The 25140-nt window shown below is 34.2% G+C and overlaps 8 protein-coding genes across 15 annotated transcripts; 3 read left to right on the top strand and 5 right to left on the bottom strand.

Annotated features, from left to right (window-relative positions):
• Positions 1 to 433: 433 nt before the first annotated feature.
• On the bottom strand, positions 434 to 4487 carry mud (mushroom body defect). The gene is made up of 2 exons (XM_014350867.2): positions 4394 to 4487; positions 434 to 4316 (listed from the first exon to the last, which is right to left on the bottom strand). The coding sequence occupies exon 2, from the start codon at positions 4141 to 4143 to the stop codon at positions 631 to 633; it is 3513 nt and encodes a 1170-aa protein (XP_014206353.2). The 5' UTR covers positions 4144 to 4316; positions 4394 to 4487; the 3' UTR covers positions 434 to 630.
• Positions 4488 to 4860: 373 nt separating this feature from the next.
• Positions 4861 to 6515, bottom strand: LOC106637845 (uncharacterized). The gene is made up of 4 exons (XM_014350804.2): positions 6227 to 6515; positions 5779 to 5961; positions 5340 to 5699; positions 4861 to 5216 (listed from the first exon to the last, which is right to left on the bottom strand). Exons 1-4 carry the CDS (start codon positions 6307 to 6309, stop codon positions 4958 to 4960), a joined length of 885 nt encoding a protein of 294 aa, XP_014206290.2. The 5' UTR covers positions 6310 to 6515; the 3' UTR covers positions 4861 to 4957.
• Positions 6516 to 7452: 937 nt separating this feature from the next.
• On the top strand, positions 7453 to 9646 carry LOC106637902 (putative peptidyl-prolyl cis-trans isomerase dodo). Of its 4 annotated transcripts, none has more exons than XM_089594229.1 (5): positions 7453 to 7543; positions 7616 to 7678; positions 8127 to 8255; positions 8328 to 8540; positions 8635 to 9646. In XM_089594229.1, exons 3-5 carry the CDS (start codon positions 8201 to 8203, stop codon positions 8853 to 8855), a joined length of 489 nt encoding a protein of 162 aa, XP_089450355.1. In that variant the 5' UTR covers positions 7453 to 7543; positions 7616 to 7678; positions 8127 to 8200; the 3' UTR covers positions 8856 to 9646. The 4 variants fall into 4 exon arrangements, with proteins under 4 accessions (XP_089450355.1, XP_014206361.1, XP_089450357.1 ...); XM_014350875.2 differs by having other exon boundaries at positions 7616 to 7682; XM_089594231.1 differs by lacking the exons at positions 7453 to 7543; positions 7616 to 7678 and adding an exon at positions 7831 to 7891.
• Positions 9647 to 10068: 422 nt separating this feature from the next.
• On the bottom strand, positions 10069 to 13302 carry LOC106637898 (mitochondrial import inner membrane translocase subunit TIM44). Its single transcript, XM_014350868.2, has 6 exons — positions 13263 to 13302; positions 11962 to 12360; positions 11691 to 11895; positions 11461 to 11609; positions 11015 to 11378; positions 10069 to 10932 (listed from the first exon to the last, which is right to left on the bottom strand). Exons 1-6 carry the CDS (start codon positions 13263 to 13265, stop codon positions 10685 to 10687), a joined length of 1368 nt encoding a protein of 455 aa, XP_014206354.2. The 5' UTR covers positions 13266 to 13302; the 3' UTR covers positions 10069 to 10684.
• A 531-nt stretch (positions 13303 to 13833) lies between these two features.
• Dlc90F (dynein light chain 90F) lies at positions 13834 to 15930 on the top strand. 3 transcript variants are annotated; one of them, XM_014350878.2, is made up of 2 exons: positions 13834 to 13955; positions 14244 to 15930. In XM_014350878.2, exon 2 carries the CDS (start codon positions 14351 to 14353, stop codon positions 14684 to 14686), a length of 336 nt encoding a protein of 111 aa, XP_014206364.2. In that variant the 5' UTR covers positions 13834 to 13955; positions 14244 to 14350; the 3' UTR covers positions 14687 to 15930. The 3 variants fall into 3 exon arrangements, with proteins under 3 accessions (XP_014206364.2, XP_014206365.2, XP_014206366.2); XM_014350879.2 differs by having other exon boundaries at positions 13834 to 13959; XM_014350880.2 differs by lacking the exon at positions 13834 to 13955 and adding an exon at positions 13976 to 14125.
• Positions 15931 to 16190: 260 nt separating this feature from the next.
• Positions 16191 to 17974, bottom strand: Tfb4 (transcription factor B4). Its single transcript, XM_023391367.2, has 6 exons — positions 17880 to 17974; positions 16930 to 17417; positions 16716 to 16847; positions 16491 to 16626; positions 16384 to 16420; positions 16191 to 16310 (listed from the first exon to the last, which is right to left on the bottom strand). The coding sequence occupies exons 1-6, from the start codon at positions 17887 to 17889 to the stop codon at positions 16235 to 16237; spliced, it is 879 nt and encodes a 292-aa protein (XP_023247135.2). The 5' UTR covers positions 17890 to 17974; the 3' UTR covers positions 16191 to 16234.
• Positions 17975 to 18497: 523 nt separating this feature from the next.
• Slbp (Stem-loop binding protein) lies at positions 18498 to 20895 on the top strand. 3 transcript variants are annotated; one of them, XM_089594179.1, is made up of 6 exons: positions 18498 to 18794; positions 18898 to 18970; positions 19086 to 19625; positions 19926 to 20145; positions 20225 to 20448; positions 20808 to 20895. In XM_089594179.1, the coding sequence occupies exons 3-5, from the start codon at positions 19175 to 19177 to the stop codon at positions 20379 to 20381; spliced, it is 828 nt and encodes a 275-aa protein (XP_089450305.1). In that variant the 5' UTR covers positions 18498 to 18794; positions 18898 to 18970; positions 19086 to 19174; the 3' UTR covers positions 20382 to 20448; positions 20808 to 20895. The 3 variants fall into 3 exon arrangements, with proteins under 3 accessions (XP_089450305.1, XP_014206360.2, XP_089450306.1); XM_014350874.3 differs by having other exon boundaries at positions 18499 to 18970; positions 19086 to 19619; XM_089594180.1 differs by lacking the exon at positions 18498 to 18794 and having other exon boundaries at positions 18960 to 19021.
• On the bottom strand, positions 20508 to 21950 carry LOC106637900 (uncharacterized). Its single transcript, XM_014350869.2, has 3 exons — positions 21555 to 21950; positions 21130 to 21403; positions 20508 to 21060 (listed from the first exon to the last, which is right to left on the bottom strand). The coding sequence occupies exons 1-3, from the start codon at positions 21716 to 21718 to the stop codon at positions 20569 to 20571; spliced, it is 930 nt and encodes a 309-aa protein (XP_014206355.2). The 5' UTR covers positions 21719 to 21950; the 3' UTR covers positions 20508 to 20568.
• Between the last annotated feature and the right edge of the window lie 3190 nt (positions 21951 to 25140).

Raw genomic sequence — 25140 nt, 5'->3', positions numbered from 1 at the left:
AAATATAAGTTTGTAAATAAATTAACTTTTTTTTAAAGAACTTGAATCATTCATTACTGTTTTTTAGTCTTATTACAGTTAATGTTATTGCGCACATTTGTAAAATAATATTTTTCTTTTTCTATACATCGAAGCGTTGTTACTAAAATCATTAAGGTTTTACAGCTAAACATTCATAATGTAGTGTGTATTGAACACAAGAAAATAATTTCGAATTATAAGCTTGAAGTTTATAGGAGCAAGGGTATGATCTTTTGGAACGATTTTTCTTCATTACATAATTTTGGGTTACGAGTTACGGTTTGGTGCTAGTATAGAAGTATTTTGAATGGGATTTGGGTATCGACGTTCCAATTTCCTCAATGTGCACAAAGCAATTACAGGAAAATTGACAACAAGAATGATAGGAAAAAGAATCAGCATGTTCTATGTTTATAAAAAATACTCTACAGTATATTTATTATGTACGAAGCTTATCAAATAATTTGATCATACTTTATCTTAAAAAAAATGTATGTAGAAACAAAAAAATGTGTGGCGACAAGTACAAACTAAATGGTTCGAATATAAAAAGGCGTGAACTAATTTACACTGTACATCGAAATGTCATCTTCATCAGCTGCAACTTGGTCACTTGTGATCCACGGAGATTCTAGGCTTACGGAATATATTGCTGAACCTGCGGCTTCGTCTCGGTGTCTCTGAATTGTTCCTCGACCTGACCTTTCTCTTGACCTTCTCACCAGTCAGCAAACTCTGACTCAAACTGTCGTTCAAAAACTCCTCCGGATTTCCACTCTTGATGTCATCCTCGGTCAGAGTAGCCGGCAGGTGCTGCACTTCAGTAGGGTAGGACGACTTGAGGTGCGGCTTGCACTTGGAGTTTCTCAGCTGCAAGATCGATAGCCGGTTGACGTCGACTGTCGACAGGCTTTCCCGCGGCCTCTGCATGTCAGTGAGATAAGTAGTGTCAAAAACCTCGCCCTCCTCGTCCTCGTTACTAAAAGCGTTTCCCATAATCTGGAAGCCGCGGACGTGCTGGATGTTGTTCTTGCTGCTGAATGTGATGTCAGACAGCTGTGAGACGTTCATGTCGGGCTTGGACTTGGTTGGTACTGCCGTGGTTCCACCAAAGGGTTGGTTTTCGATGTTTTCGCACTTGGTTTTTAGGTCTTTGAACCTCTTGTGGAAGTCTTCCTTCTTTTGCTTCTCAATGATGAGCTTTTCACCAACGTCCCACAGCTGGGTGGTCAGTTCGCCTATGTGTTTCTTGTACTTTTTCAATTCTTCTGTATGGCTGAGACATTGGTATTCGAACTTTGACTGAAGGGAGTCCACTTTGTTCTTGAGGGCGATTTCTTGCTCCTTTTTCAAGATCGTTATCTGATTGTTGAAGGCAGACTTCATTTTCTCCTTCATCTTTTCGAGCTTCGTCTCGTACTTTTCGTGGAGCTCTTTTACATAGTGTTGGAACTCTGATGATCTACTAATGTCTTCGCTCGACAGTTTAGTTGGGATTTCATGTTCTTCGTCCTTGAAACTATCCTTCTCAACTTTAATATTCGTAGGTGTTAAACTCAACTTTGCTTCGTAAGACTTAACTATAGAATCAAAATCGTTTATTTTTTCTCTAACATTGAAGATTTCGTCATTTATTTCTCTTTGCAGCAAACTCAATTTAGAACTGTCTGGCGAGTCAATATCTGTAAAAACATCTGAGAATCCGTTGGTCAAGTTTTTCGTGAAATCCGAATCATACTCTTTGGAGAGTGAAGTCGTTCCAAAGCTAAGATCTTTCGTCAACGTTGAAACCATCTGCACGGTGGAGGCGAGATGCATCGATAAAAGTTTAAGATTTCGACTGTAAATTTCTTTCATGTTACTCTCAATAGAATCTTTTTCTGTAAGAAGTTCCTTCAATTCTGGCTGCGTCAGAGATTCATAATTTTTAGAGACTTCTTTAAATGATTTCAATGCTAAGCTCCAGCTATCATTTAATAGTGATAGAGTCTTGAAAATTTTTGAGTCCGATTGTATGGAGTCAGACAACTGAACCCACGTTGATTGTAGCGATTTTAACTCATCCTGAGTGAATGAAGAAACTTCGTCATCGTTGTCAGTCTGGATGGAGATGGATGAATTACTTTTTTCATCCGTTTGAATCGGTATAGACAAATACTCCTTGACATCCGTTTGAATGGAAGTGGAAAAGTAACTTTTTGTGTCAGTTTGAGCAGATGTAGTAAAATAAATCTTCACATCCGTTTGGGCTTCTTTTGAAGAATAATCCTTATTGTCTGTTTGCACGTACGAGGAACAATAATTTTTTACATCTGTTTGAACTGTTGTAGAAGAGTAATTTTTTATATCTGTTTGTACAGATACACTAGATAATTTTTTTGGCTTTGAGACGTTAAACTTCACGCTACAATTGTTTTTTACGAGGTTTAACAATTCAGAATAAATTTCATTACATGAAAAACCTTTGTACTGTGTCACACTAATCAGAGACGTATCCAAATCATTTTCTTTGCCAGATTCTAACTTTAGCTTTGTTATTTCTTGAAGTATAACTTTTAAGAGAACAAACAAATTTCCATTCCAGTACTTTTGCCAAAAAGCGTCATAAAAAGTACACGTAAATTTGTCAACATGATTTTCTCCATACTTAAATGTAACTTTTAGTTTTTCTTTATAATCGAGTAAATCCATGGCGTATTTTTTCTTACTTTTCATGCTCGTGAGATTATTTAATTTTACCACAGGAGTAACAGAGCCATTGAGAAGATCGAAGAAAATAATTCTCTTTGAGTCTTCTCTGAAGACATTTGCAAGAGATGATTTTACGTCTTTACTTACATGAAAAGAGTCGAGACTTTCTTCATCTTCAGAGTTTTGATCCGCCAAGACTTTAGCTTGTTTTTTCAATTTATTGTACTCTTCGATGAGCACGGTAAGAATTGAATTTATATACTTAAAGTTATTTTGCATAGCTATCAAGTCCCTCCGAGTCTCTTGCAGCTGTATATCAACTACAGAGCTTAGGGTTTCACTTTTATTCAGAGACTTATTAAAAGACGACTCATTCATACTTCTGTCATCGTACTCGCAGCTTACATTATTTAAAAATACCTTTGACTTTTCCTTCAAATGATTGCACAACTCTTCATGCCTGAGTTTCAATTCGGCCAGCTCTTCTTCTTTTTTCTCTAACTGAAGCAACATAGATTCAACGGCTTCTCTGTTGCTTTGATTCTCATTCTTCATTGCACTGTATTTTTCTTTGTAAATCTTGACTTTGTCGGCCAAGTGACTTTTTTCATCCTGCAGCTGGACATTTTCATTTTGCAATTCAGACACGTAGCTCTCCAAACTCTGAACTTCCCTCTTGTAAGTTAGTTCTATGGATGTACCATTGCCAGTTTTGCTGAAAAAATCTGCTTCTTTAGCCTTATGATCAACTTGACGCAACGCTTTCAACTCAATCAAGGTGCCATGCAATTTCTTTTGCAACTCTTTAATCTGTTTTTCTTGAGCTTTTATATCTTCCACAAGTTCTGACTTCTCATAGGACATGGTCTCAATCTCGGCTCTCAATCTTCTTAACTGCCTGGATTGTTCATGAATTTTACTGTCGCTGTGGACTGTCCGCATTATGGGGGATTTCAAAAACTCCTCGAGCAAAAATCTAGGCTTCAGTGCTGGCGACTCAAAGTCTGGCTTTTTTTGCAGCGAGAAGATCTTGAAAAAATCCTCCTCTGTCACCTGCTTGCCCAAAGGGTACACCGATTCGAGCACTAACTTTACTTTTATCTGCATGTCAGCACTTAAATTGGCACAGAGGGATTTGTGAAAAATCGGCTCCAACGACAACCGCGACAGTACCAGTGATGCGATCGACAGCTGTCTGAGTCTCTCGTTTTTGTTTTTCAGTGAAAACTTTGGGTACTCGTCATGTAAAAACTGGAGAACCATTTCTTTCTCACTGCCATGATATTCCGTGGAACTCCAGGGCTTGACTTGGCTAATCAACTTGTGATAGACCACTCCATCCTCCAACTGGTCCAGAGTGGCGATGCGGTCCCCATTTGTCTCCCACAGACAGTTGATCCACTGTAAAACAAGACTCTCCCAGGAATCCATTTTGACACTTCACACACACGCGCGTTTTTTCAGTTGAGTACCAGTTTCTCAACAGCTTTGTCAAATTCAATTGCTTACAAGCAGATAAAAGACACTTGGACAGTTTCACGAAAACAACAGCCACTTTTCGGTATGTAAACATTGAGCCTCCTTTGTCGTGTCTCCCCTTTGCCCTAAAAAATAAAGATAAGTCAGTCGTGCTTTCCTTCCGGTCAAATGAACAATTAATTTACAATGAAGAAAAAGTTACCTCGAGCATTGTCCTCATCTATAATTTCTCGTGGTAAAGGGGTAACGATTCCGTGGACGCGAATCGGCTGACAAATGGCTGCATATGAAAGAAGTGTACCGCTCCCTCAAAACGGTTAAATTCAAAATCGTTCGAATTTTGGTGCTCTCCTTTTCATTGGTGCAAAATTCGCCGTGAGCGCGTAATTTAAAATTGGAGTTGGTGCTGTTTTGGTTCAGAAGCGCGGTATACTTTTTTCCACAATTAAACTAGGATTATTTAAACACTTATTTCACAATAAAATCAGCTAATAACATAAAAAAGTATAAAAAAAAAAAGTAAAAAAAGTTGATCTCGAAAATGTTGAATCTAATAATGTGCTGTAAGCCCTTAAAAACACTGGTAACTAATTAATAAAGGAATCTAGTCAAAGTCCATGCAATATATATTTAATAGAAAAATACTTTATCTGTTTGCTACACTTTAAGTAATTATTTATGATTATAAATACATTAACATTTACCACTTAAAATTACAACATTATATAAAAATGAGAATCTCGACTCATAAAACTAAAATATCTTTCTATTGATTTTTTGTTTCACACTTGGCCCTTTGTCTTCGTTTGATTTCTTCTAAAAGTTTTTCTAAGTAAGTGTTCTTGTCAGAGAGACTTTTCATTGTCTTATTTGCCAATCTTTCATTTTTCTTTGTATCCATAACATAGTTTTTGACCATTTCCCAAGCAGCATCAGAAGTGAAATCTCCCCTTGTTAGATCCCCTACAGTACGTGCATTACTAAAACGTCGTTTCTTTCTGGGGATTTCAGGTTCATTGTCTTTTCTGAAACAGAAATATTATATTACAGCAAACAAAACAAAAGAAAAACTTAATGGTACCTGAATTCCAAAAATTAATGAAAGTAAAATATAAATTTGCATGTAGTAGATGATTAGGTAATATTACCTTTTTGATGTTGACTTTTTGTTCTTGTTCTTTTCTATAGCATCCAATTCATTAATGGTGTAGAAAATATTACAGAGAACACCTAAATTCTTGTCCTTAACATCAGAGCATTCAACTTTAACAGTTTCAGTTTCTATTTCATCTGTAATAATTGGCTGTTCAATCTCATTCAAATTTTTATCTGAATCTTCGATTTTTATTGAAATTTCACTGTCTGCTTGGGATGGAGAACTATCACCATCATCACCATCATCATCATCAACTATAATGTAGGCATTATAAATACCATATTTTCCTGGCAGACTCACTATTTTTTGGTTTTTCCGACACCATTCTTCATTTGCATGTTTTGAACGTTTACTAAAAAAATACAGCAACAATAACAATATAATCATTCATAGAGCACGGCTTGATGATTGAATGTTTTAGAATGTCATACTCATTGATTATCTCTGCTGATGGCACACTCGTGTTAAACAAATACCTCCTGACACCATTGCCAAATACTTTGTAGTAAAAATTCTTTTCTTCAAAGTGCTGACTGCACACATAGCCAAGGTCACCAATTTCTTTACCTATGGCTGCAGACCATTTGTCTCTCATTTCCTGCTCTTTTGGAAAGCTTAAATAAACAAATCAACCAATTTTAAATCAAAACATAATATAATTAACATCATCATGGAAAACATCTAATATAAAAAGTATTTTTTTTACAAATCAACAAAAATTTTTTACTACCAACAAGTCAATAATAATATACATGTAAAAACATGTTTTTAACCTAACATTCGAAGGATGTATTACTTGATGCCCCAATGTATTATTATAATATCAGACTCAAAGAAACGTTTTTTTTTTTTTTTTTTTTTTATGTAATAAATTCATACCTATGAAACGAGACATCGTCCAAAATTCCTCGATCGAGTTTGCAAATTTGGCAAGATTTGCTCATTTCGTTTGCACTTTTCATTCCATTTACAGTGATAAACAACTTTCGCCAGTATCTGCTGTCAAGCTGTCATCAGTGTCATCATAGATTAAGTATGCTGCAATTGCTGCAGTGATAATCTACTTATATATATTGTACAATTTCCGATTCTGCTCTTTAGAAAACAAAAGAGCAGGCTTTTTAATTATTTAATGAGATTTCTTTCAATTTCTCCGCATGCTGCATCGTGTTTGCGGACTTGCAGAACCAACGCAAGCGTTTTCATTTATATATATTGTTATTATTATTGCATGATTGCATGCATGCATGATGCATCGTAATGTAGAGTATCAGCGCCATCTAGCGTTGCGGATTTCACGGGCTAACGCAAACTATTTTCTAGGGGAACCGTCTTGAAAAAGTCCCTAGATTATAGGGATTTATGGAAGAAGTAAATCACTAGAAATATATTTGCGTGCATCGAAATACACAATACTGCTCAAGATTGATGGTCACACGCATTTAAATTTGCCAAAAATGTAACAATTGTCACCCACGCACCATACCTCGCGTTGGTTATATTGCGTATATATCGAAGCACGCAAATAGACCCCCAAACCCCAAAGCCCAAAGCTCGTCTCGGTCGTCGGATCGAAATTGCATTTGGGTGTAGCGCCATCTAGCGTTGAAAATCCTGCTGTACCGACAGTCGGCACGAGATAAGAGGGAGACCTTCAGTGCGACCGAATCAGCCAACCGTCGGTACAGCAACGATATCGGCCCTGCTGTGTTGACAGTAGACCGACACTACCGACAGCGAGATATACTGCAGGTGTCTATTTGCGTGCTTCGAAATACGCAATATATAATATAACTCTCGAGATTGATGATCACATGCATGTAAGTATAACTAAAAATACTTACTAAACTTTTCCAAAAATGTAACAATTGTCACCCACCATCAATCTCGAGCCTTATCGATGCACGCAAATAGACCCTTCAGCCCTTCAGACGTGCACGTCTGCGATTTTCGACCTACATGTATATCTATATACATGTCTAGTGATTTACTTCTTCCGCAAATCCCTAGAATCTAGGGACTTTTTCAAGACGGTTCCCCTAGAAAATAGTTTGCGTTAGCCCGTGAAATCCGCAACGTTAGATGGCGCTGGTACACTAAAAATTTTTGTTAATTGCGGTTAGGCATTTTTGGAGAGATTATAAGTAGAATAGATAAAGTACAATTCGGAATTTGGAGCCGCACCGAAAAATTAGGGTAAATGCACTGCCAGAGTTCTTTTATGTACAAAGAGTGATTTAAGTAATTATTAATCTTTATTATTTTCAGTTCCATAGAGAGGCTGGGTAATGCAGAGACATTAGAAAGGGAGTTAACACACGCTCGCGGAAAGTAGGTATGGATTTTAATATAGTTAGAATGATTTAAAGATGTAGATTTTTCTCGCCCGTACTTGATCTTTCCATCGCCTGCATTTTCTCTCTCTTGCTATTGCTGTTCTCTTTTCTCTCTGCTTGAGCATCTCTTTCTCTCTCTTTTCCTCACCTTGCTGTCGTGGACGTCGCGGATCGCGAACACCGGCTCACTACATTTTCTTTCCTCCAGGTTCATCTTTCGTCCCCTCCATTATATATTTCTACTTTTCCTCTCATACCTCTATTAATGCACACCTTATAACTTACAAAAAATTTTCATTAAAAGAATTTCTATCCATTTATCGACTAGAAAGCCGCGTGTTTGGCGTGAGTTTAGTGGTTTAGTGTTTTTCCGCTTTCTCAAATCAATTATATTGTATGATCTGTTTGATCTCTGTATTAATATTTGCGTTTGTGATCTGCAGATTTCTAAGAGACAACTTTGAGTTCAGAGACCAGGGACCACACTTTGTTTGTTGATCAGCCCATAAAAGGAATCATGGGTGACGAAGAACTGCCAGCAGGATGGGAAAAACGTCTGAGCCGCTCTACTGGTACGCATGCATTCATCAAATGTTAAACACACATTGCTATGGTAATGTCAACATAATTAATTTTTTTCACAGGCCAGCATTACTATTTAAATGTTCATACAAAGGAGAGTCAGTGGGATCGACCAGACAAGCCAGCTGCTCCTGGAAATGGCAAGTCTGCAGATGGGCCAGACGAGGTGGAATGTTCTCACATACTAGTCAAGCATGTGGGCTCTCGTCGTCCCGCATCTTGGCGGGAACAAAACATAACCAGATCCAAGGCTGAAGCTCTAGAGATCATTAAATGTTAGCTATGTCGATTTTTCATAGCTTTGGACTCTGAGTGTACAATGTGACAGTGAACAAGTTCATTGACAAGCATTACTGTTTTTTTTTTTAGCTTACAGAGAACAAATTGTGTCAAAAGAGGCAGATTTTGGCGAACTTGCTGCCAAGTACAGCGATTGCAGTTCCGCTAAACGCAACGGCAACCTAGGCCCGTTCGGTCGGGGTCAGATGCAAAAGCCATTTGAGGAGGCTGCTTTTGCCCTTAAAGTTGGTGAGTTGTCGCAGCCAATCGACACCGACAGCGGTATCCACATCATTGTTCGACATGTTTAAAATCATTCGTCATTATTTTACAACTTGATAATCACTTTTTTAATAAACAATGAACCGGGTAAGAGTAAATTAATGAAGGATTCGTGTAAGTCATTGAATTTTGCACCAAACAAGTTAAATTCCCTTTATTGGGTGTTGGCAATTCGATTTTATTCTTTTTTGTTTATTTTAAACTTCATTGCTGTTTACATCTCATTACAATAGATAATTTTAAATATGCAAAAGGAAATTTCTTTGGTGTTGAATTGATAGCGACAGTTTTTTTACTATCAACATAGTAGATTAAGAATTCTTTGAAAACATCATGAATGAACTGAATAATTTTAACATTTATGAATTAGTTGTAAATATACGATATTCACAAGTTCTAGACCTAATATTTTGTATCTGTAATCACATTAAGCAGTTGTCATTTCATTTTATCATGATAGCCAAATTTAAAATACTTCAACTTTTTGTTGTACCAAAAGATTTCGTATTAAAAAAAATATTTAAGAAATCTTCTAATAATAAAAAATTTTAATAAGTCGACTCAATACGCTAAAAACCGACGTTTAAACCAGAGCTTCCCATTGATAACGTCAAGCTCAAGGGAGTTGCGCTCTGAGTTAACTAGGGATTTAAAACGAAATCGAACGATTCCAAATTAATAGACTTGTATAAGCTTCTGAATGCGCTTGATAACATTTAAATTGTCTAAGACTTTGGTTGTTAGTTGGATAACGACGACGTGCTAATGTTGCCTGGCACAGAGCACGAGAAATAAATGAATAAATTCATCCGCCAAATCATTAAGTTTTATATCTTTTGTAAAGTACCTTCATATTTTTGGAACACACTTCGACAAGAGCCAATACAGCACATATGTACTTGTTAATTCTGATGATTTTTCCGAAAATTAGCGGATCAGGGGGTTTTGCGTATAAAAAGTCAGTCTCCACCGTTGGCAATACATCAAGGTAATATTTTTAATATTCTGTTTTTTTTCTGCAGTAGAATATAATTTTTAATTTTTATCTTGGATGATTATTAATTTTTAAAGACAACCAAGCCTTGATAGCATCTACTCAGTCATATTATTTTATTTGCAAAAAATGTTATTTATTTTTTTATCTGGAAAGGTGAATATTAAGGTCCAATAAACATCACAATTTTTTCTATAAAAATGTATTTACAAAGATAGTACTTCAACTGTATTTTTTACAGTCATCTATCTACATCCTGCAGAGCAAAACAATACTCTTGAATGGTGAATTTTCGATCTTGATATACATATCATATTTACAGAAATAGTTCAAAACATTTTTCTTAACATTCGTTATTTATATGTCCATTTACAGATTACATTTTTTAATTCATTAATAAAATTTATGTACGTATAATTAGCCAGAATTCTCTTTGGCCGCTTTGGCGTGACGAAGATTTTTAAAAACGCTTTATATTATTGATTGGAGCTCTAATGAACAATTTTCTATCACAGCAATTAGAGATAAAGAAAAGCGCATAGAGTTTGTGTAGTAAAAATTATCTATTAGATTAAAGCAGTCAACAAAAGCATATAATAATTAAGTCAAGGAAAAAAAAACTGATTTTGTAATAAAAAAAACAGTATTCATTACTCAGAATATAAAGTTATGTCAAATACATATACATAGAGCTCCTCAAGGCTTCGTCATGCATTCATCTACATCTAGTCTGATTCTTTATCATCCCTATCTATTTATACATGTATTCGATAGAACACAAGACGCACTCGAGTCACAGACATTGGCATCAATTATTTTAAATATGTTACATACATTTTTTGTTCTTTTTCCTATCAACTTTCACTAGACAAACTGTTCGGTACTGCTGGCACCAGCTTCTAGTAGTCGCCAGGCAGACTTTGGATTCAATTCCGTGGGATCGCGACATAACACCCACACATAGTTGACACGCAAGATTTTATCAGGGTCACCCTCAACGACGTTCGATTTCGCGTCACGTATGCACATTATCTGCTGACACGTGAAATTTATGGCTAAGACTGGGCCTTGGTCCATCATTTTGCCCATTAGTAAATCCACGTTTTCAATATCTACAAATAGATAATAAAAAGTGAAATAAAAAATTGCATTCGAGTTTTTACAGTTTTTTCAAGTTTGTTTTAAAATACGTACCAAGAATTTTATTGTCCAAACGATAGCCCATTTTCAACGCTTGCTGTATGGGCTGGGAAATGACATTGTAAGGAGCTTCATGACACCAGTCTTTCAAAACTTCAAGATTTCCACGCATCCATGCTTCAAGAACGTTAGGGATGATGTCAGTTTCACAATCTTTGAGGAACTTAACTTTGTCAAAATTAGGATCGAGTTTACAAATTTCTGTCAAAGTTTCTGACAGCTCGGTCTTCTGGAACATACCACCAACGATGTCGGTAACTTTGTCAGTGAGTAACCTTGAGGCTCTTACAACGGGATTTTCTGATTCTTCGTATTTTATTTTCCAGTCTAGCACTTTGTTCACGTATGGATTTTTGTCCTGTACATTAAAAACACATCAATCAATAATTGATAAAAAAAAATTTAAACGTAGATTCTTGTTAAGTATTGTCAAAAATGACCTTAAAGTTTTGCCACGATTGATAAAATTTCGAATCTTTGTGCAATTCCACTCCTGTAGCATCTAAGTTAGCTTCCACTTGTTTATCAGAACTGATGTCTGCTACTTCTTTTCTTTTTCTCAATACTTTGGGTGCACTGTATACTTTACCTGTGGTTAAGATACCATAATGGAAGATTAATCAAAATAATTATTGAAATGTTGATAATTTAGTGGATCAATCGCACAAACCTTCTATACCCTGACTATCCAATTCTTTTTTTACAGCCTCTGCTGTCTGTGAAATAGTTTGAAAGGCATTACTCTTTCCTAGAGCTTCACCTTTTTGGGTAAAAAATTTATCAGCTTCCTTAGCTGCCTTCGATATTTCGTCAGTCAGAGCTCCCATTTTTTTTCCCATTTCAGTTTTGCTGGTTTCTTGTAAAACTTCTTCAAACTGTGATGAAAATAATCTTAGAATTGCCATTTTAAATTATCTAATAAAGAAGAAACCTTTACCAACCTTTTTACTGAACTCTTCGATCCTTCCTTTTAATGCCTCAGAACTTTTGCTGGCCTCCGATTCGACAGAGTGAAATTTTTTTCTTGCTGACTGCAATGCTTCAGAATGTTCTAATTTCTCAGCTTCTTCTCTGAACTTCTTCAAAGATTCTTTCATTTCCTTGTTTTTTTGCATTTCTTGCTTGATGTTGTCCAAGAATTTGGAAATAAAGCCAGGCCTTGCATTGGAGTAAAATCTGCATGGCTGATCTCTTATGCCAGCGTTTTGATTTTGATGTATACATACCAAACTGAATCTTGTCACAAGTGAATTTTGATAAAATATGTTGAATTTTGTTCTTGCATGGGCTGACCTTGTCACTACGGACAAACTCGATTTACAAGCTGAAAAATTCTGAAACTAAAAAATGGTGATGCTACAATGTAACATGCTTACATCATCTTGTAACTTGTGTTAACTGTTTGGAAAATAAATGAACATCATAGAATTATTGGGCCTCCAGAGTGACAAACAAAAACTATTAACTCTGAATCTTTTATCAACACTACAAAAAATGTGTGCGTAAGAAATGCACAGTTAAATGATAAATTTAAATTACAAAACTAAATTATAAAAATAAATAAAAATTATAAAGTAATTAAATTTATGCTTTCGTTGAAAACTTTGCAATTTTCTGACCATATGTTTTTAAACGACTAGTTAACATTTATCAGTAAATTATAAATATTTTATACATTGTCTCATGTTGCACAAAAATATGACACACGAAAAATTTAAAGCTCGAGGCCCAAAAAATCAATGAAATGCAAGATAAACAACTATGAACTGTCAACTATTTCGTTCGGAGTACTGAAAAAACAAGCGATTTCTCCTGAAATCACGTAAGTGCATGTACTTAAAAGAGAAAAACCCGAGCAGAAATCTCGTGATTTAACACCCGCGGACGTGACATCCAAAAGAAACCTCCCATGAACCGAACTCAAAATTACGTAACCAAGTCAACCCGAGCCCTTAAAGCTCAACCTCGTCATCGACAAAGTCAACGACTTGCCTGAGCATGTTATCAATCAATTATTATTAATGTAGAAAAAAATAAAATAAAACTCTGATTCTCGGGAAACTGTCACACCTAACCTCTATCTTTCAGTACACATCAAAAGCCGGTTTGTTGTTTAAACAAATTTCAATGAGAAAAACACTGATGATTGATTTTGAAAATTCACGGCAACAAAATTTGTCTCGAGCAAACGTGTAGGCGTGACTCAACACTGATTTTAATTACTGGAACGGGAGATAATCACCATTTTCACCAGCTTAATTTTCACGTCGACGTGACCCCAACTTTTTTATAATAAATTTTTTTTCCTGATATCCTGAATCTTTTCCCCCCACCACTCCACACAAAACATGCACTCACTTCACCAAGTCGCATATCGATATCATACGTCGGTACTATATCGTCGGTAGCTATAAGCTTTTGATATATATATAATAACTTTTTTCAACAATTAAGTTTTAATTAAGTATATTAAGTAGTTCTTTTACATACACACCATCACACCATACAAAAACTCTTGTGAAAACTTGTAAAAAGTTTTGTTACCATGTATCGCACATATATTCTATAATTCGTTGTTCTTCAGGAGGTAGGCGTAATGATAATCGTAAATTGTTATGTTTAGAAATACAAAATTTTTTGGATGATGTTGTATGTTTTTATTTTGGTTTGTCTTAAATTTATATATATCATTTATATATAGTATTCATTTTTTTTTAAACATCATGACTCTCAAACAATTCCGCTATAAGTCGATTTTTTTTTTCAGGTTGAGTTAGATAAGTTTTTAGTCAATAAAAAATACGTAATTGTGTTAGTGAGTGTGTCGAAACATTTCGTTGTGTTTTTTATAATTTATTTGTAATTTGTAATTTTTTAAATTATTTCTCGTTAATCCAATTTCAACAAAATAAAGTGAACGTCTTCTTAAAATGTAGTAGGTACACAATATACACATTATATTTTTCTCAACAACATTTTTACATCACGTTTTCCAATCAAAGTCTTGTAACCTTGCCTCATATATATGTATTTTCATGTAAACATCAATACAATTAAAACTTTTAAAGTCCTAATTCCTGGTGTAAATGTAGAAAGTTGTAATAGGTACTATTTTCTTTGTGCTACCATTAAATAGGTCAATTAGTTGACAAGCAAAGTTTCTCTCAAGCCCCTGTGCATCTTAGCAGTCAATAATCAATTTGTACAACATATTTTGTTTCAGAACAGTAAATTTACGCTTCAAAGAGGAGCAACCGTCATTTGTACCAGACAGACAAACCACAAATTTGATCAAATTACTAGCTAAGAAATATTTGGTGCCTGCTCAGAATGGAAGATATGGCAGAAGAAGTTCAGTTCGTGGTGGACGATGTCAGTAAAATAATTAAGGAAGCAATTGAAGTCTCCATAGGAGGTAATGCCTACTCCCACAGCAAAGTGAACCAGTGGACGTCAAACGTTGTAGAGAGTTGTCTGGGAAAGCTAGTCGGTCTACAAAAGGCTTATAAATATATAGTTACTTGCACAATAATGCAGAAAAACGGCGCTGGTCTGCATACTGCAAGCTCATGCTATTGGGACAATGCAACCGATGGCAGCTGTACCGTTCGCTGGGAGAATAAGTCCATGTACTGTATCGTATCGGTATTCGGCTTGTCCATCTAACTTTGCGTATATGTAATTTTTGTGTTTCAAATTTTTATCAGCAAATTTGTGGTTGTAATCTTTGAAAAATTCCAGTTGGATAACTTTCAACCTGTGGGTGTGAAGTATTTATGTCACTGTGTTTGTTTTACCTTTTTTGTTACACTGTGTCGTTTATACACAACTACTTAATTACAAGTATTTCTAGAGTTGAAATATTTTTTCCGTGATTTTTAATCAAATTTTAGTAAGTCAGCTAAGGTAATGTTCTCGTCGTGATGTACCTCTGCGTGAAAACTGTATGGGACATACGTTATGTTGCAAATGCTGTATGAATCAATCGATTAGTTTATATTAAAAAATCTATTTATTTTTACTCAAATATGCCTTATATTTTTTAACTTCAATATAAAATTAAAAATTATCAAAGTAAAACTAACCACAAACGTTCTTATTTCAATTCAAAAAATACATATCCCTACATTTTAGTATTAACATATTATTATGTCTTTTTTCTATAACTTGATTATTTTTCGATGTTTAAATACCTATTTGATATCTTTTTTGAGCCTAAACCTTGTGCCATTTATTAGAAATATTTGCTGTTTGGGTATGGTTGTTTCAACAGACAATTAGCTTCAAAGAATCGTTCATTTGAAAAAATCGAGATTGTTTTCCATATGATTAGAAAACCTAATTCGTCTATGAGTAAAGAGCACAGATTCGTGAAGCAAATTAAAATGTTATCATGAGAAACTTCATGATGCAACACGAAAGAAGACAGTATTAAGTGTTGAAAAAAATTTGATTTTCTTAGTTTACCATGCTGCAGTTTGTTTTACTTTTTAGACGATTTCATTCAGGGTGAAGCATTGTTGCTTTGGAAACTATTCCCAACGTGCCATTGTTTATGCAGTCAAGTTTTCCTTTTCTATGAAATTTGTACACATTGAATATTGTTGAAAAATTCCGTAGTTGACTCTTCGAAAATGAGATCTTGGTCAGAACTTGTAAATAACTGTAATTTTTTGATAATTATTTAATTAACCAGAAAATTCGTCCAATCTTAAATAAAGTCCTAGTTCAGTCGAAACTCTCTAGCATCTCCCCAAAAATTTGCTACTAATTTATTGTCAATGCCTTATTACCAATCGTAAACTAAAAGATTCCAATTTGTCGGCAGTTTGATTTCTAAAAATAATTATTACTAGATCTTGTATTTTTTTTCAAAATTCTATTTACCAGTTGTAACGTGTAACATCATGAAACATAAAATAATCTTTAAATTTTTACATTTAGTAGACTAATACTTTAATAACACTTGTTAAATACATTCTATAGTTTGGGAAACTCATACTAAACTAAGATTATTCATAATTAAAATTGAAAGTGATAACTTCTACATCTATTTTAAAAAACATGTAATTTATTATAAAAGACTTTGTACATATATTACATAATGAATAAAAAATAATTTTATTATTAATTACTATAATTTAAATGTATAATAATCTTATTCCCTTCAGCAGTACTGCAGAAAAGTATTATATTGTAAATATTATGCAGTATTTAATGTACAAGATCAACAGTCTTCTTTTTTTTCTTTATTTTCATTGGAATTGGTGCTGGATTCTTAAATACAGTGCTAAAATAAAAAAAAGTTGCATTATTTCATGTTTCAGTTAATTATTGCATAAATTAAAGTGAAAAATTCTTACTGGCAAGTGGTGCAGATTGGACTGAATTTACAAAAAACTACAATTGCAAATGATTCATGAATACATTATTATTTTTTAAACATTTTTTAATTGAAAAAAAATCTTACTTGACAGACAAACTGAGCAAACAAATCCAGTATCGACCAATTCTTGATGACAAAAGCAAGCTGCTCGATAGTCTACTTTCACTGGTGGCGGCAGTACTAATTTTGATCTAACTATAGGGTCTGGCAGGAACACCCACTGAATTTGAATTGGCATAAGTTTGGTAATTAGTTAAGTGCCAAAACCTAACTAAGCGTAAAAAATCATAATATTTATCTCAAGCATACAAGTAAATACTGAAGTAGTCCTGCTAATCCATTTTGCTGTGGAATTTTCAAAAAGGTTCCACCAGTCAAGTCACAACCTTGTTGCAGTAATGTCAATTCATGGTCCAAACTACATACATCCAGCATCACCCCCTAGAAAGATGTAATTACATTAAATTACCAAAAAACAGATCATTTTGATGATAACTGTATTAAATTACATCTAAGAACATACCATTTTTTGAGCTGTGAAAAATACGTTCATATAATTCATGTACTGGGTTGCAGAATCATGACTGGCTGTTATGACCAATATCCTGGCATGCAACTTTTCTCCAGCATATTTTTCTCTCTCTTGCCGTGCAACATAACTCAAGGCCATGGTCAAGGCACCAGATATCAAACTTTCATCACTACAGCTTTTTTTGGTAGCTAAGTCACTGATTATTTTGTGTATTTGTTGTCTCACAGTACATTCCAACTGAGTGAACTTTTCGTACTGGCCATCAAATTGTCTGACATCTGTTATCTTTTCCAATGGATATAGAAACTTTGCTCCTTGACTGTGACATGCCATTATGGCCAGCTGATTGTTGGATGTTTGCATCAAGTGAGCATTGGCAAAAACAATTGTAGAATCGAGTCCATGAGTCAAGACTTGTTTGACAAGCTTTTGAATTGGATTTACATCCAATATTATAATAAGAAGACTCTTATCTATTTCTGTAATGATTAAAGTGTCAAAATTGTATACATTGTAATAGAGTGCTTTCTAGTGTAATTATACTAGTCAATCGACTAGTTCATGTACAAATCGACATATTATTTTTTCTACTAGGGTTTACAGTCGTTTTTGCAAGTTAAGGCAAAAACTATTACTTATTCTTTTTTTCATGATCAAGTATTTACGATTTTGTTATTTATACCTGCTGTCTTGTCCAAAAAAATAAAATATTAATAGTATATATTGAGACATGTGTAAAAATATTTATTATCAACATAAGTAAGTAAAACTTCCAGGGTATTGTCAAATTGTGGAGGTACAATGAAACTTTGATTACTATTTTAAAGTTTGTTAAATTTTTCAGATTACGTTACACTAGCTAAATTTAGTTATTTACTGTAAACATTTCAAAAACTATATGCATTTCATTAAAACGATATAAAATCATTGGTATGACGTACCGAGGGACATGGTAGTTAAGTAAGCAATTTCTGAAATCCAATGAGTTACAGCCGAAAAGTCTCGTAAATTGTTGATAATAAATGTTAAAAAGCTCTTTTTTCAACTTCAATTAATACACGAAGGCGTGGATTAAGTGGATAATACGGAAGCCCGGTCGAAATCAGAATTTTAGGATCCACTTTTCGCTCAAAAATAAAGACCGCTAGATGGCGCTGATACAAATAATTATTACAATTAACTTACAGAAGGGCCATGTAATGATGCAATCGATTATAAACCAGCTGCAACTAATTTGATAGATAATAAAATAAAAAGTTGACATTGTTTGTGCTATTAGCGGCAAGTATTCAATTTCTTTTACCCTAAAATCGACCTCCAAAAGTATAGATATTCTACTTATATGGTTTAATGAAGTATAGGATAACTTGATGAGTAAGAAGAAATTGCAGTTCGTGTACACTGTACAGGAGCCGTACCATATAACTTTTTTTAGCTTCGCGGGCCTATGTTATATTATAACATAGGCCGGTGTACAGAAAAATAGTTATATTTATATGGTACGGCCCCAGCAGAAAATATTTAAGCTCACTTCTATATACGCGCGAGATGCGTTTCGGTAATCCCCATATCCCCATTCCCCATTCCCCATCAATCCCCGAAAGAGCGCGAAGTTTATTGAAAAAGCGCGCGATAATAGGATTGTTACTTATTCTGCATTTCTGCGTCTATTAAGCAGCGGAGACTCGGAGAGCAGCCAAATCGTAAAGTGTATTTAAGTATACTCGGTAGAATCTAAAATACAACGTAAAACTCGTAAAAGCTTCGACATTTATATGTGTACACGTAAAGCAGTCACGAAGTTTATAACGGATACAATAACAATCATTATAATTTAACAAGAGTAAGGTTGTGAAGTAAGCAGAGCTTTTGTTTTTCACTTTTGTGTTCTTTCTTACTTGTACATGTAACAACCTTTAACGAATTGTATATAAAAAATATTATCCACTGTAAATATAGAACAAATAGAAAGTGGAAGTGAACAAGTGTTCAATAAGTACACCTTGTTTAGAGATTACTTACGGAATAGTAGGTAAGATTTCGAATTTTTTTCTTCAGGTTATGGCACCATACACTTCTTTTGGTAAACAAAAGTTACACGCATGATATTGTATTGTTTCTACCGAGCTAATTGTCATTGTGTATAGGCTTTTTACTTGCGAGTAACAGTTGAGGGAGGCTGTAATTCGAATCGTTATCTGCCGTACAGTCGAGTGAAAACACACAAACTTCAAACATGTCTATTGCGATAAGTGAAAAAGCCTTTTCAACTTTGGACGAAGAAGAGGATGCCTTGTTAAACGAAGCGATCAGCTGCAGCAGAAACTTGGACGTCAAGACAGTCGATGACGAAGAAGAGAAGAAAAAACAGGTATCCTCAAAAGTAAACAGCAAGCTATGGTGCGAAATGACCTCTGACTCCAGCTCAAGCATGTCGGATCTCTCCACATCTAATGGCAAAATTGATTTGTCTATATCTGGCGATAATGGTAGCTCATCAGCCAATGGCCAGGTTTGCGATAAGCTCAAGGTTTTGGATCAAATAAACTCGAGCAAAATTGGTGAACTTAGCATTATGATCAAGCCTGATGAAGCTAAGCTTATTGAGGGCGAGTCGACGTCTGTTATGATTAAATCTGAAGAAAATGAAACAATCGACAGCACTGCGGCAGAATCAAATGGTAGAAGTAAGATTTGTTGCGCAATTAAATGTTTAGCTCAGATATAATTTGCTACAATTTCTTTCATACTTGAACTTTTTTTACAAAGAATTTTCAATTTCATTCTTTTGTAGTCCAAAAATATAGTTTACCAATCATATAACAGAAAATTATTCTAGAATACTTTCTTGACAATGCTTTTCTTTTTTATTAATATCTAATCTGACTGTTGATTGCTTGTTTGTTTAAAAAAGAAATAATACACAATTGCTAATTTTTTTCCTCAGTCATAACACCTAATTAGTCATCCATGATTTAATTTTGCAGACTGTAAAAGAGTATATGAAGGAGAAAATAATGACTATCAAAAAGTTCCTAAAAATAGGCGAAACAGCACGTCGAGCTCTAGTACGTTATCGAGTACTGATCGATCCAAGAAATCTGTAAAATATGAGACTGATCCAGTAGTATTAGCTCGCAGACAAAAAGATATCGATTATGGCAAGAATACCATAGGGTACGATAGATATACAAAGCAAGTCGCAGTGTATGTATAACAATTCACTTTAATTTTTTAACATTATGAACTTGAGAAATACTTATGGTATTATTTATTGACTTTGTAGTTTCGATCGAGCCAAAGAGCATCCTAAAACTCCTCCTATGCATTTAAAATGCAGTAGGCGAGCCTGGGATGGTATGATAAAACTTTGGCGCAAACAGCTTCATTTTTGGGATCCACAAGATCCAACAGAAGAAAAAGCCAAAAATGCCGAGGAATAGCAATATCATATAATTTACTCTTAAGTTAATTGTGCCGAAGAATTCATTAAAAAATTGATATCAAAAAGTGAGTTTACTTGTATACAAATATTTTTATACCATAAAAAGGTAAAACTTTAAAATTAATATCCTATAGTTTATTTAGTTTTTTCACACAATAAAATAACGTATATTATATAGTAGTTAATTATTCTTGTAAGAAATTATATTCTAATTTTTGTAAAACTGCATCAAGTTTTTGGTTCATTTTTTCGTCCATCAACTTTATTTTTTCCGTCAGTCTTTGTTCTAAACTAGAAAACTTATCATCTATGTACAATTTCAACTCTTCTATCGGATACTGCAACGTGGAACTACCATTGTACTCGGAATTCTTGTCTCCACCATCGAAATTACTAATTTTATTACTTTGCGGTGCTATTTCAGAAAATCTTCCCAAATTATCCACATACAGTTTCATATCGTTCGCCACCGAATCATTTTCACTGATGACAAAGGACTCCAAAAGTTTTTTTGCCATATCCATCTTATCACGCCTTGATTGATCAACATTGCTTAACAAACTATTAATTACATCACTGTTGAGTAAATTGCTTGCTTTTTCGGATGTGGGCTCGGTAAGGATTAGTTTTATTCCGTAGATCCACATGGTTGTTCCCTTATTTTTGGTACGTGTAAACTGAAACAAATTGAATAACGGAGTTTATTTTGTCTTACCAACAAATTATAGTTTGAATATTGGATGTACTTTAATGCCAGCCTCAGAAGACGGTGGCTGTATTTTTGCTTCAGCAAAATAGACAGCATGATCTTGAAAATCATCGACAAATTCTGCAAAAACCGTAGTTGCGTATTCTCCAGATTGCTTGAAAAATTCCAAGACAGATGCCTCTGACACTACGGCAATGCGAACTATCCTTTGTTTGTTGTTGAGTTTAAATTCGAGCCTGCATGATTCACCAGAGGGATCTGATTTCAAGGCCACACAAGTGTCCAAAGACACCACATCATCCAGATTTGTACTGTAAATAGTTATAACTATTTATAATAAGTAGAACTGATAAAATATATTTTTTTGACCACTGGAAATATTACAATACTTATAAAAGCTATGATCTAGACAAAAGAACATTTTTTTTTTTTTTTACTACAACAAAAATTGTGCAACAGTACCTTTCAGGAGCTTGTAGTATTGAAACTGTTGAAACGCAATCACTAAAATTTTTGCTGTTATTGATTTCCCAGTTGGAGGTCGTTATAACAGTTGGGAGACTAGCTTGTTTATTAAATGAAGAATTGTTTTGTGATTCTGCGTTATCACTACGTTCTGACTCCATGACAACGAGAGGAGGAACAGATTAGTTTCATGAAGAAATAATCCTGTAACGTTGCTTTGCGTATTGTTTTACAGCAATAATAAATATCATTTCAACAAGTTGAAAGTTACAACTAAATTTCAAAGTCAACGACAATAGTTTTGCATGATTTTTACTGTTTACTCTCACATGACATGTTTTCAAGGCACTCTGCCTGACTCCGCAAAGCAGCCGGCCAACGCAATTGTAAACAATGAGGTTCGTAGAGTCCAAATTGTTTCTTTCGTTCCAGTTCGCATGGTTTCAGCTGTTTCCAGCACACAATTGCAGATGCAGCGGCGTTACCACCACGACCTACGTAACTTTACAGCCTCTGATTTTATCATTTTGGTAAAGAGAGCACGGTGTAAGATGTACGTGAAGTTATGTGTAGTAATTAAAGTAATTACTACTAAGTAATGCCATATGGTCGATTTTATTAAACCATCTGAATATCTACATTTTTAGAGGTCGACTTTTGGGTAAAAAACAGATTGTAAACTTGCCGCAAACAGCACAAACTACGTCAACTTTTTATTATCTATCTATAAGATTAGTTGCGGCTGGTTTATAATTGATTAAATAGCTCTAATATAAGAAGTAACAATTATTTGGATCAGCGCCATTTAGCGGTCTTTATTTTTTGGCCAAAAGTGGCTCCTAAAATTCTCAATCAGAGCATTCAGGATTAGAGCCATTTAGTCAATTATAAACCAGCCGCAACTCATGATGAAGCTATAAAATGAAAAAATAACAATACATGTGTTTTAGGTGGCAAGTTAACAATCTATTTTCTACCAAAAAATCGACCCCCTATGTGTTTGTACTTTTGAAAATAAATTTTTAAGCATAAGATAGATTATTAACTCGCCGCCTAAAACACATGTATTGTTATTTTTTTCATTTTATAGCTTCATCATGAGTTGCGGCTGGTTTATAATTGACTAAATGGCTTTAATCCTGAATGCTCTGATTGAGAATTTTAGGAGCCACTTTTGGCCAAAAAATAAAGACCGCTAGATGGCGCTGATCCAAAATAATTATCGCTACTTACACTAAAGTCACTTTATTAGTTATAAACCAGCCGCAACGAATTTTATAGATAGATAATAAAAAGTTAACATTTTTTGTGCTACTTGCGGCAAGTTTACAATTGATCTTTTATCTTAAAATCGACCTTCAAAACCATGAATATTCTACTTATCTTATATGGCTCATAAAATCAACAATATTTGCAAAATTACAATACTCTTGACGTTTTACCATTAACTAATGAAAGAACAGCCCTTCAACTTTAGATTTCCAATAAACAGTTAACTTATATAGTATGTACACAGCAAAATTTGTGTTACAGAAATCGTAAATCACGATCAAATATACACGTAAATTAATCAGTCGAAAAGAGACAACCGAAGAAAAAAGGTCTTAAAAAGAAGCAGCCACACGAAGAGTCTCCTAGGAATGGAGCATCGGATCTCACTAATTGAAAAATACATTTATTACAGAGATGTAAGTTTGAAGTGTTATAAGTAAACAAAGAACCCAACCTTCTCTGATCAAGTGAGATCCAATGCTCCATTCTTGTATGAGACTTTTCGTGTGACTGTGCTTCTTTGTCAGGCCTTTTTTCTTCGGTTGTCTCTTTAATGGACTGATTAATTTGTGCTTACATGAGTTAATGGCAAAAGGTTTAGAGTGTTAAAATTTTGTAAATATTATCGATTTAATAAGCATATTATAAGTAGAATAGTTATACTTTTGGAGGCGATTTTCGGATAAAAGATAAATTGTAAACTTGCCACAAGTAGAACAAAAAATGTTAACTTTATATTATCTATCTATAAGATTTGTTGCGGCTGGCTTATAACTAATAAAGTGATTTTTCTGTAAGTAGCAATAATTATTTCGATCAGCGCCATCTGGCGTTGCGAATTTCTGAACTAAAAAGTGGCCCTAAACTTTTGAGCCAGAGCTTTAGCGCGTAGAGCCATTTAGTCAATTATAAACCAGCCGCAACTCATAATCAAGCTATAAAATAAAAAAATAACGATACATGTGTTTTTGGCGGCAAGTTAGCAATCTATTTTTTACCAAAAAATCGACCTCCTATGTGTTTATACTTTTGAAGATAAATTTTTAAGTAAAAGATAGATTGTCAACTTGCCGCCAAAAACACATGTATCGTTATTTTTTTGTTTTATAGCTTCGCCATGAGTTGCGGCTGGTTTATAATTGACTAAATGGCTCTAATCCTGAATGCTCTGATTGAGAATTTTAGGAGCCACTTTTGACCAAAAAATAAAGACCGCTAGATGGCGCTGATCCAAATAATTGTTACTTCTTATATTAGAGCTATTTAATCAATTATAAACCAGCCGCAACTAATCTTATTGATAGATAATAAAAAGTTGACGTAGTTTGTGCTGTTTGCGGCAAGTTTACAATCTGTTTTTTACCCAAAAGTCGACCTCTAAAAATGTAGATATTCATATGGTTTAATAAAATCGACCATATGGCATTACTTAGTAGTAATTACTTTAATTACTACACATTACTTCACGTACATCTTACACCGTGCTCTCTTTACCAAAATGATAAAATCAGAGGCTGTAAAGTTACGTTGGTCGTGGTGGTAACGCCGCTGATGAAATCTTTACTTTTTTCTCGACTTTCACGTCGTCTGCTGTTTTTACTGGCCAGATTACTAAATAGAGAAGCAGAGAGCGCTAGTTTAATGCAAGGTATAGCTGATGCAGATGACTTACTGACCTGATGGTAACGTAGAGCGCAACCTTAAATTACATATATATATATACTTGCAGCACAATTATGAATTATCGATGGTAGATATATAGTCAGATTTAGTTACCGATCGTAAATAACTCAGCATTTTCTTTCTTATCAACAGCAATACTACAGAACATGATGATACCGATATGGCACACATATATTTCATCACAAATATGACGAAGCGGCGAAGCGCACGAAAAGAAAATACAAGAAAAAACCATAAGTAGTACGTCTTTTAAATATTAGTGTAATAATTATAAAAAAGAGACTTTAAATAATTCGCTTATCAATACCTTACTTGAGTTATTTTATTTTTTTGGCAGTGATTTACGAGATAACGATGAACAGTGTCTTGGATTTTTAATTATTAATGTCAAATTAATCAATTATTAGTCATAATAAAAAAAACGTCACACACGATTTGATGTACATTTGTAATGTACGACACATGCGTTTATGTAACCGCGACGCAGAAATAAGTAAATAGTGAAAATACTTTTTCCTCATAAATTTCAAGAATTAAATCATATCGCATTTATTCGAGAATTTCATAGAAATTCAAATATGCAGCTTTTACTGGTGGTAATTAAATAGATTTACCACACAATTATATT

Source organism: Copidosoma floridanum, unplaced genomic scaffold (assembly GCF_036245765.1).
Source record: "Copidosoma floridanum isolate Cflo_tuat_1 unplaced genomic scaffold, Cflo_Japanese_pri ptg000021l, whole genome shotgun sequence".
Taxonomy (NCBI): Eukaryota; Metazoa; Arthropoda; class Insecta; order Hymenoptera; family Encyrtidae; genus Copidosoma; species Copidosoma floridanum.
Note: the sequence above shows the minus strand (reverse complement) of the source record. Positions and strands in the feature narration are given on the sequence as shown.

What these genes read in the sequence shown, in the direction of transcription:
- LOC106637898 (XM_014350868.2), bottom strand. An exon ending in AATCGTGGCAAAACTTTAAG is followed by an intron (nt 11,379 to 11,460) that starts GTCATTTTTGAC and finishes TTTAATGTACAG; the next exon opens with GACAAAAATCCATACGTGAA. An exon ending in TTTGGACAATAAAATTCTTG is followed by an intron (nt 10,933 to 11,014) that starts GTACGTATTTTA and finishes ATCTATTTGTAG; the next exon opens with ATATTGAAAACGTGGATTTA.
- LOC106637902 (XM_089594229.1), top strand. Translation starts at nt 8,201, where the DNA reads ATGGGTGACGAAGAACTGCCAGCAGGATGGGAAAAACGTCTGAGCCGC. An exon ending in ACGTCTGAGCCGCTCTACTG is followed by an intron (nt 8,256 to 8,327) that starts GTACGCATGCAT and finishes TTTTTTTCACAG; the next exon opens with GCCAGCATTACTATTTAAAT. An exon ending in AGCTCTAGAGATCATTAAAT is followed by an intron (nt 8,541 to 8,634) that starts GTTAGCTATGTC and finishes TTTTTTTTTTAG; the next exon opens with CTTACAGAGAACAAATTGTG.
- Slbp (XM_089594179.1), top strand. Translation starts at nt 19,175, where the DNA reads ATGTCTATTGCGATAAGTGAAAAAGCCTTTTCAACTTTGGACGAAGAA. An exon ending in GGCAGAATCAAATGGTAGAA is followed by an intron (nt 19,626 to 19,925) that starts GTAAGATTTGTT and finishes TTAATTTTGCAG; the next exon opens with ACTGTAAAAGAGTATATGAA. An exon ending in TATACAAAGCAAGTCGCAGT is followed by an intron (nt 20,146 to 20,224) that starts GTATGTATAACA and finishes TTGACTTTGTAG; the next exon opens with TTTCGATCGAGCCAAAGAGC.
- Dlc90F (XM_014350878.2), top strand. Translation starts at nt 14,351, where the DNA reads ATGGAAGATATGGCAGAAGAAGTTCAGTTCGTGGTGGACGATGTCAGT.
- Tfb4 (XM_023391367.2), bottom strand. An exon ending in TTTTCACAGCTCAAAAAATG is followed by an intron (nt 16,848 to 16,929) that starts GTATGTTCTTAG and finishes ACATCTTTCTAG; the next exon opens with GGGGTGATGCTGGATGTATG. An exon ending in TTGCTCAGTTTGTCTGTCAA is followed by an intron (nt 16,421 to 16,490) that starts GTAAGATTTTTT and finishes TTGCAATTGTAG; the next exon opens with TTTTTTGTAAATTCAGTCCA.
- LOC106637845 (XM_014350804.2), bottom strand. Translation starts at nt 6,309, where the DNA reads ATGAAAAGTGCAAACGAAATGAGCAAATCTTGCCAAATTTGCAAACTC. An exon ending in TCAGCAGAGATAATCAATGA is followed by an intron (nt 5,700 to 5,778) that starts GTATGACATTCT and finishes GTATTTTTTTAG; the next exon opens with TAAACGTTCAAAACATGCAA. An exon ending in AAAAAGTCAACATCAAAAAG is followed by an intron (nt 5,217 to 5,339) that starts GTAATATTACCT and finishes TTTCTGTTTCAG; the next exon opens with AAAAGACAATGAACCTGAAA.
- mud (XM_014350867.2), bottom strand. Translation starts at nt 4,143, where the DNA reads ATGGATTCCTGGGAGAGTCTTGTTTTACAGTGGATCAACTGTCTGTGG.
- LOC106637900 (XM_014350869.2), bottom strand. Translation starts at nt 21,718, where the DNA reads ATGGAGTCAGAACGTAGTGATAACGCAGAATCACAAAACAATTCTTCA. An exon ending in ATACTACAAGCTCCTGAAAG is followed by an intron (nt 21,404 to 21,554) that starts GTACTGTTGCAC and finishes AACTATTTACAG; the next exon opens with TACAAATCTGGATGATGTGG. An exon ending in CTTCTGAGGCTGGCATTAAA is followed by an intron (nt 21,061 to 21,129) that starts GTACATCCAATA and finishes AATTTGTTTCAG; the next exon opens with TTTACACGTACCAAAAATAA.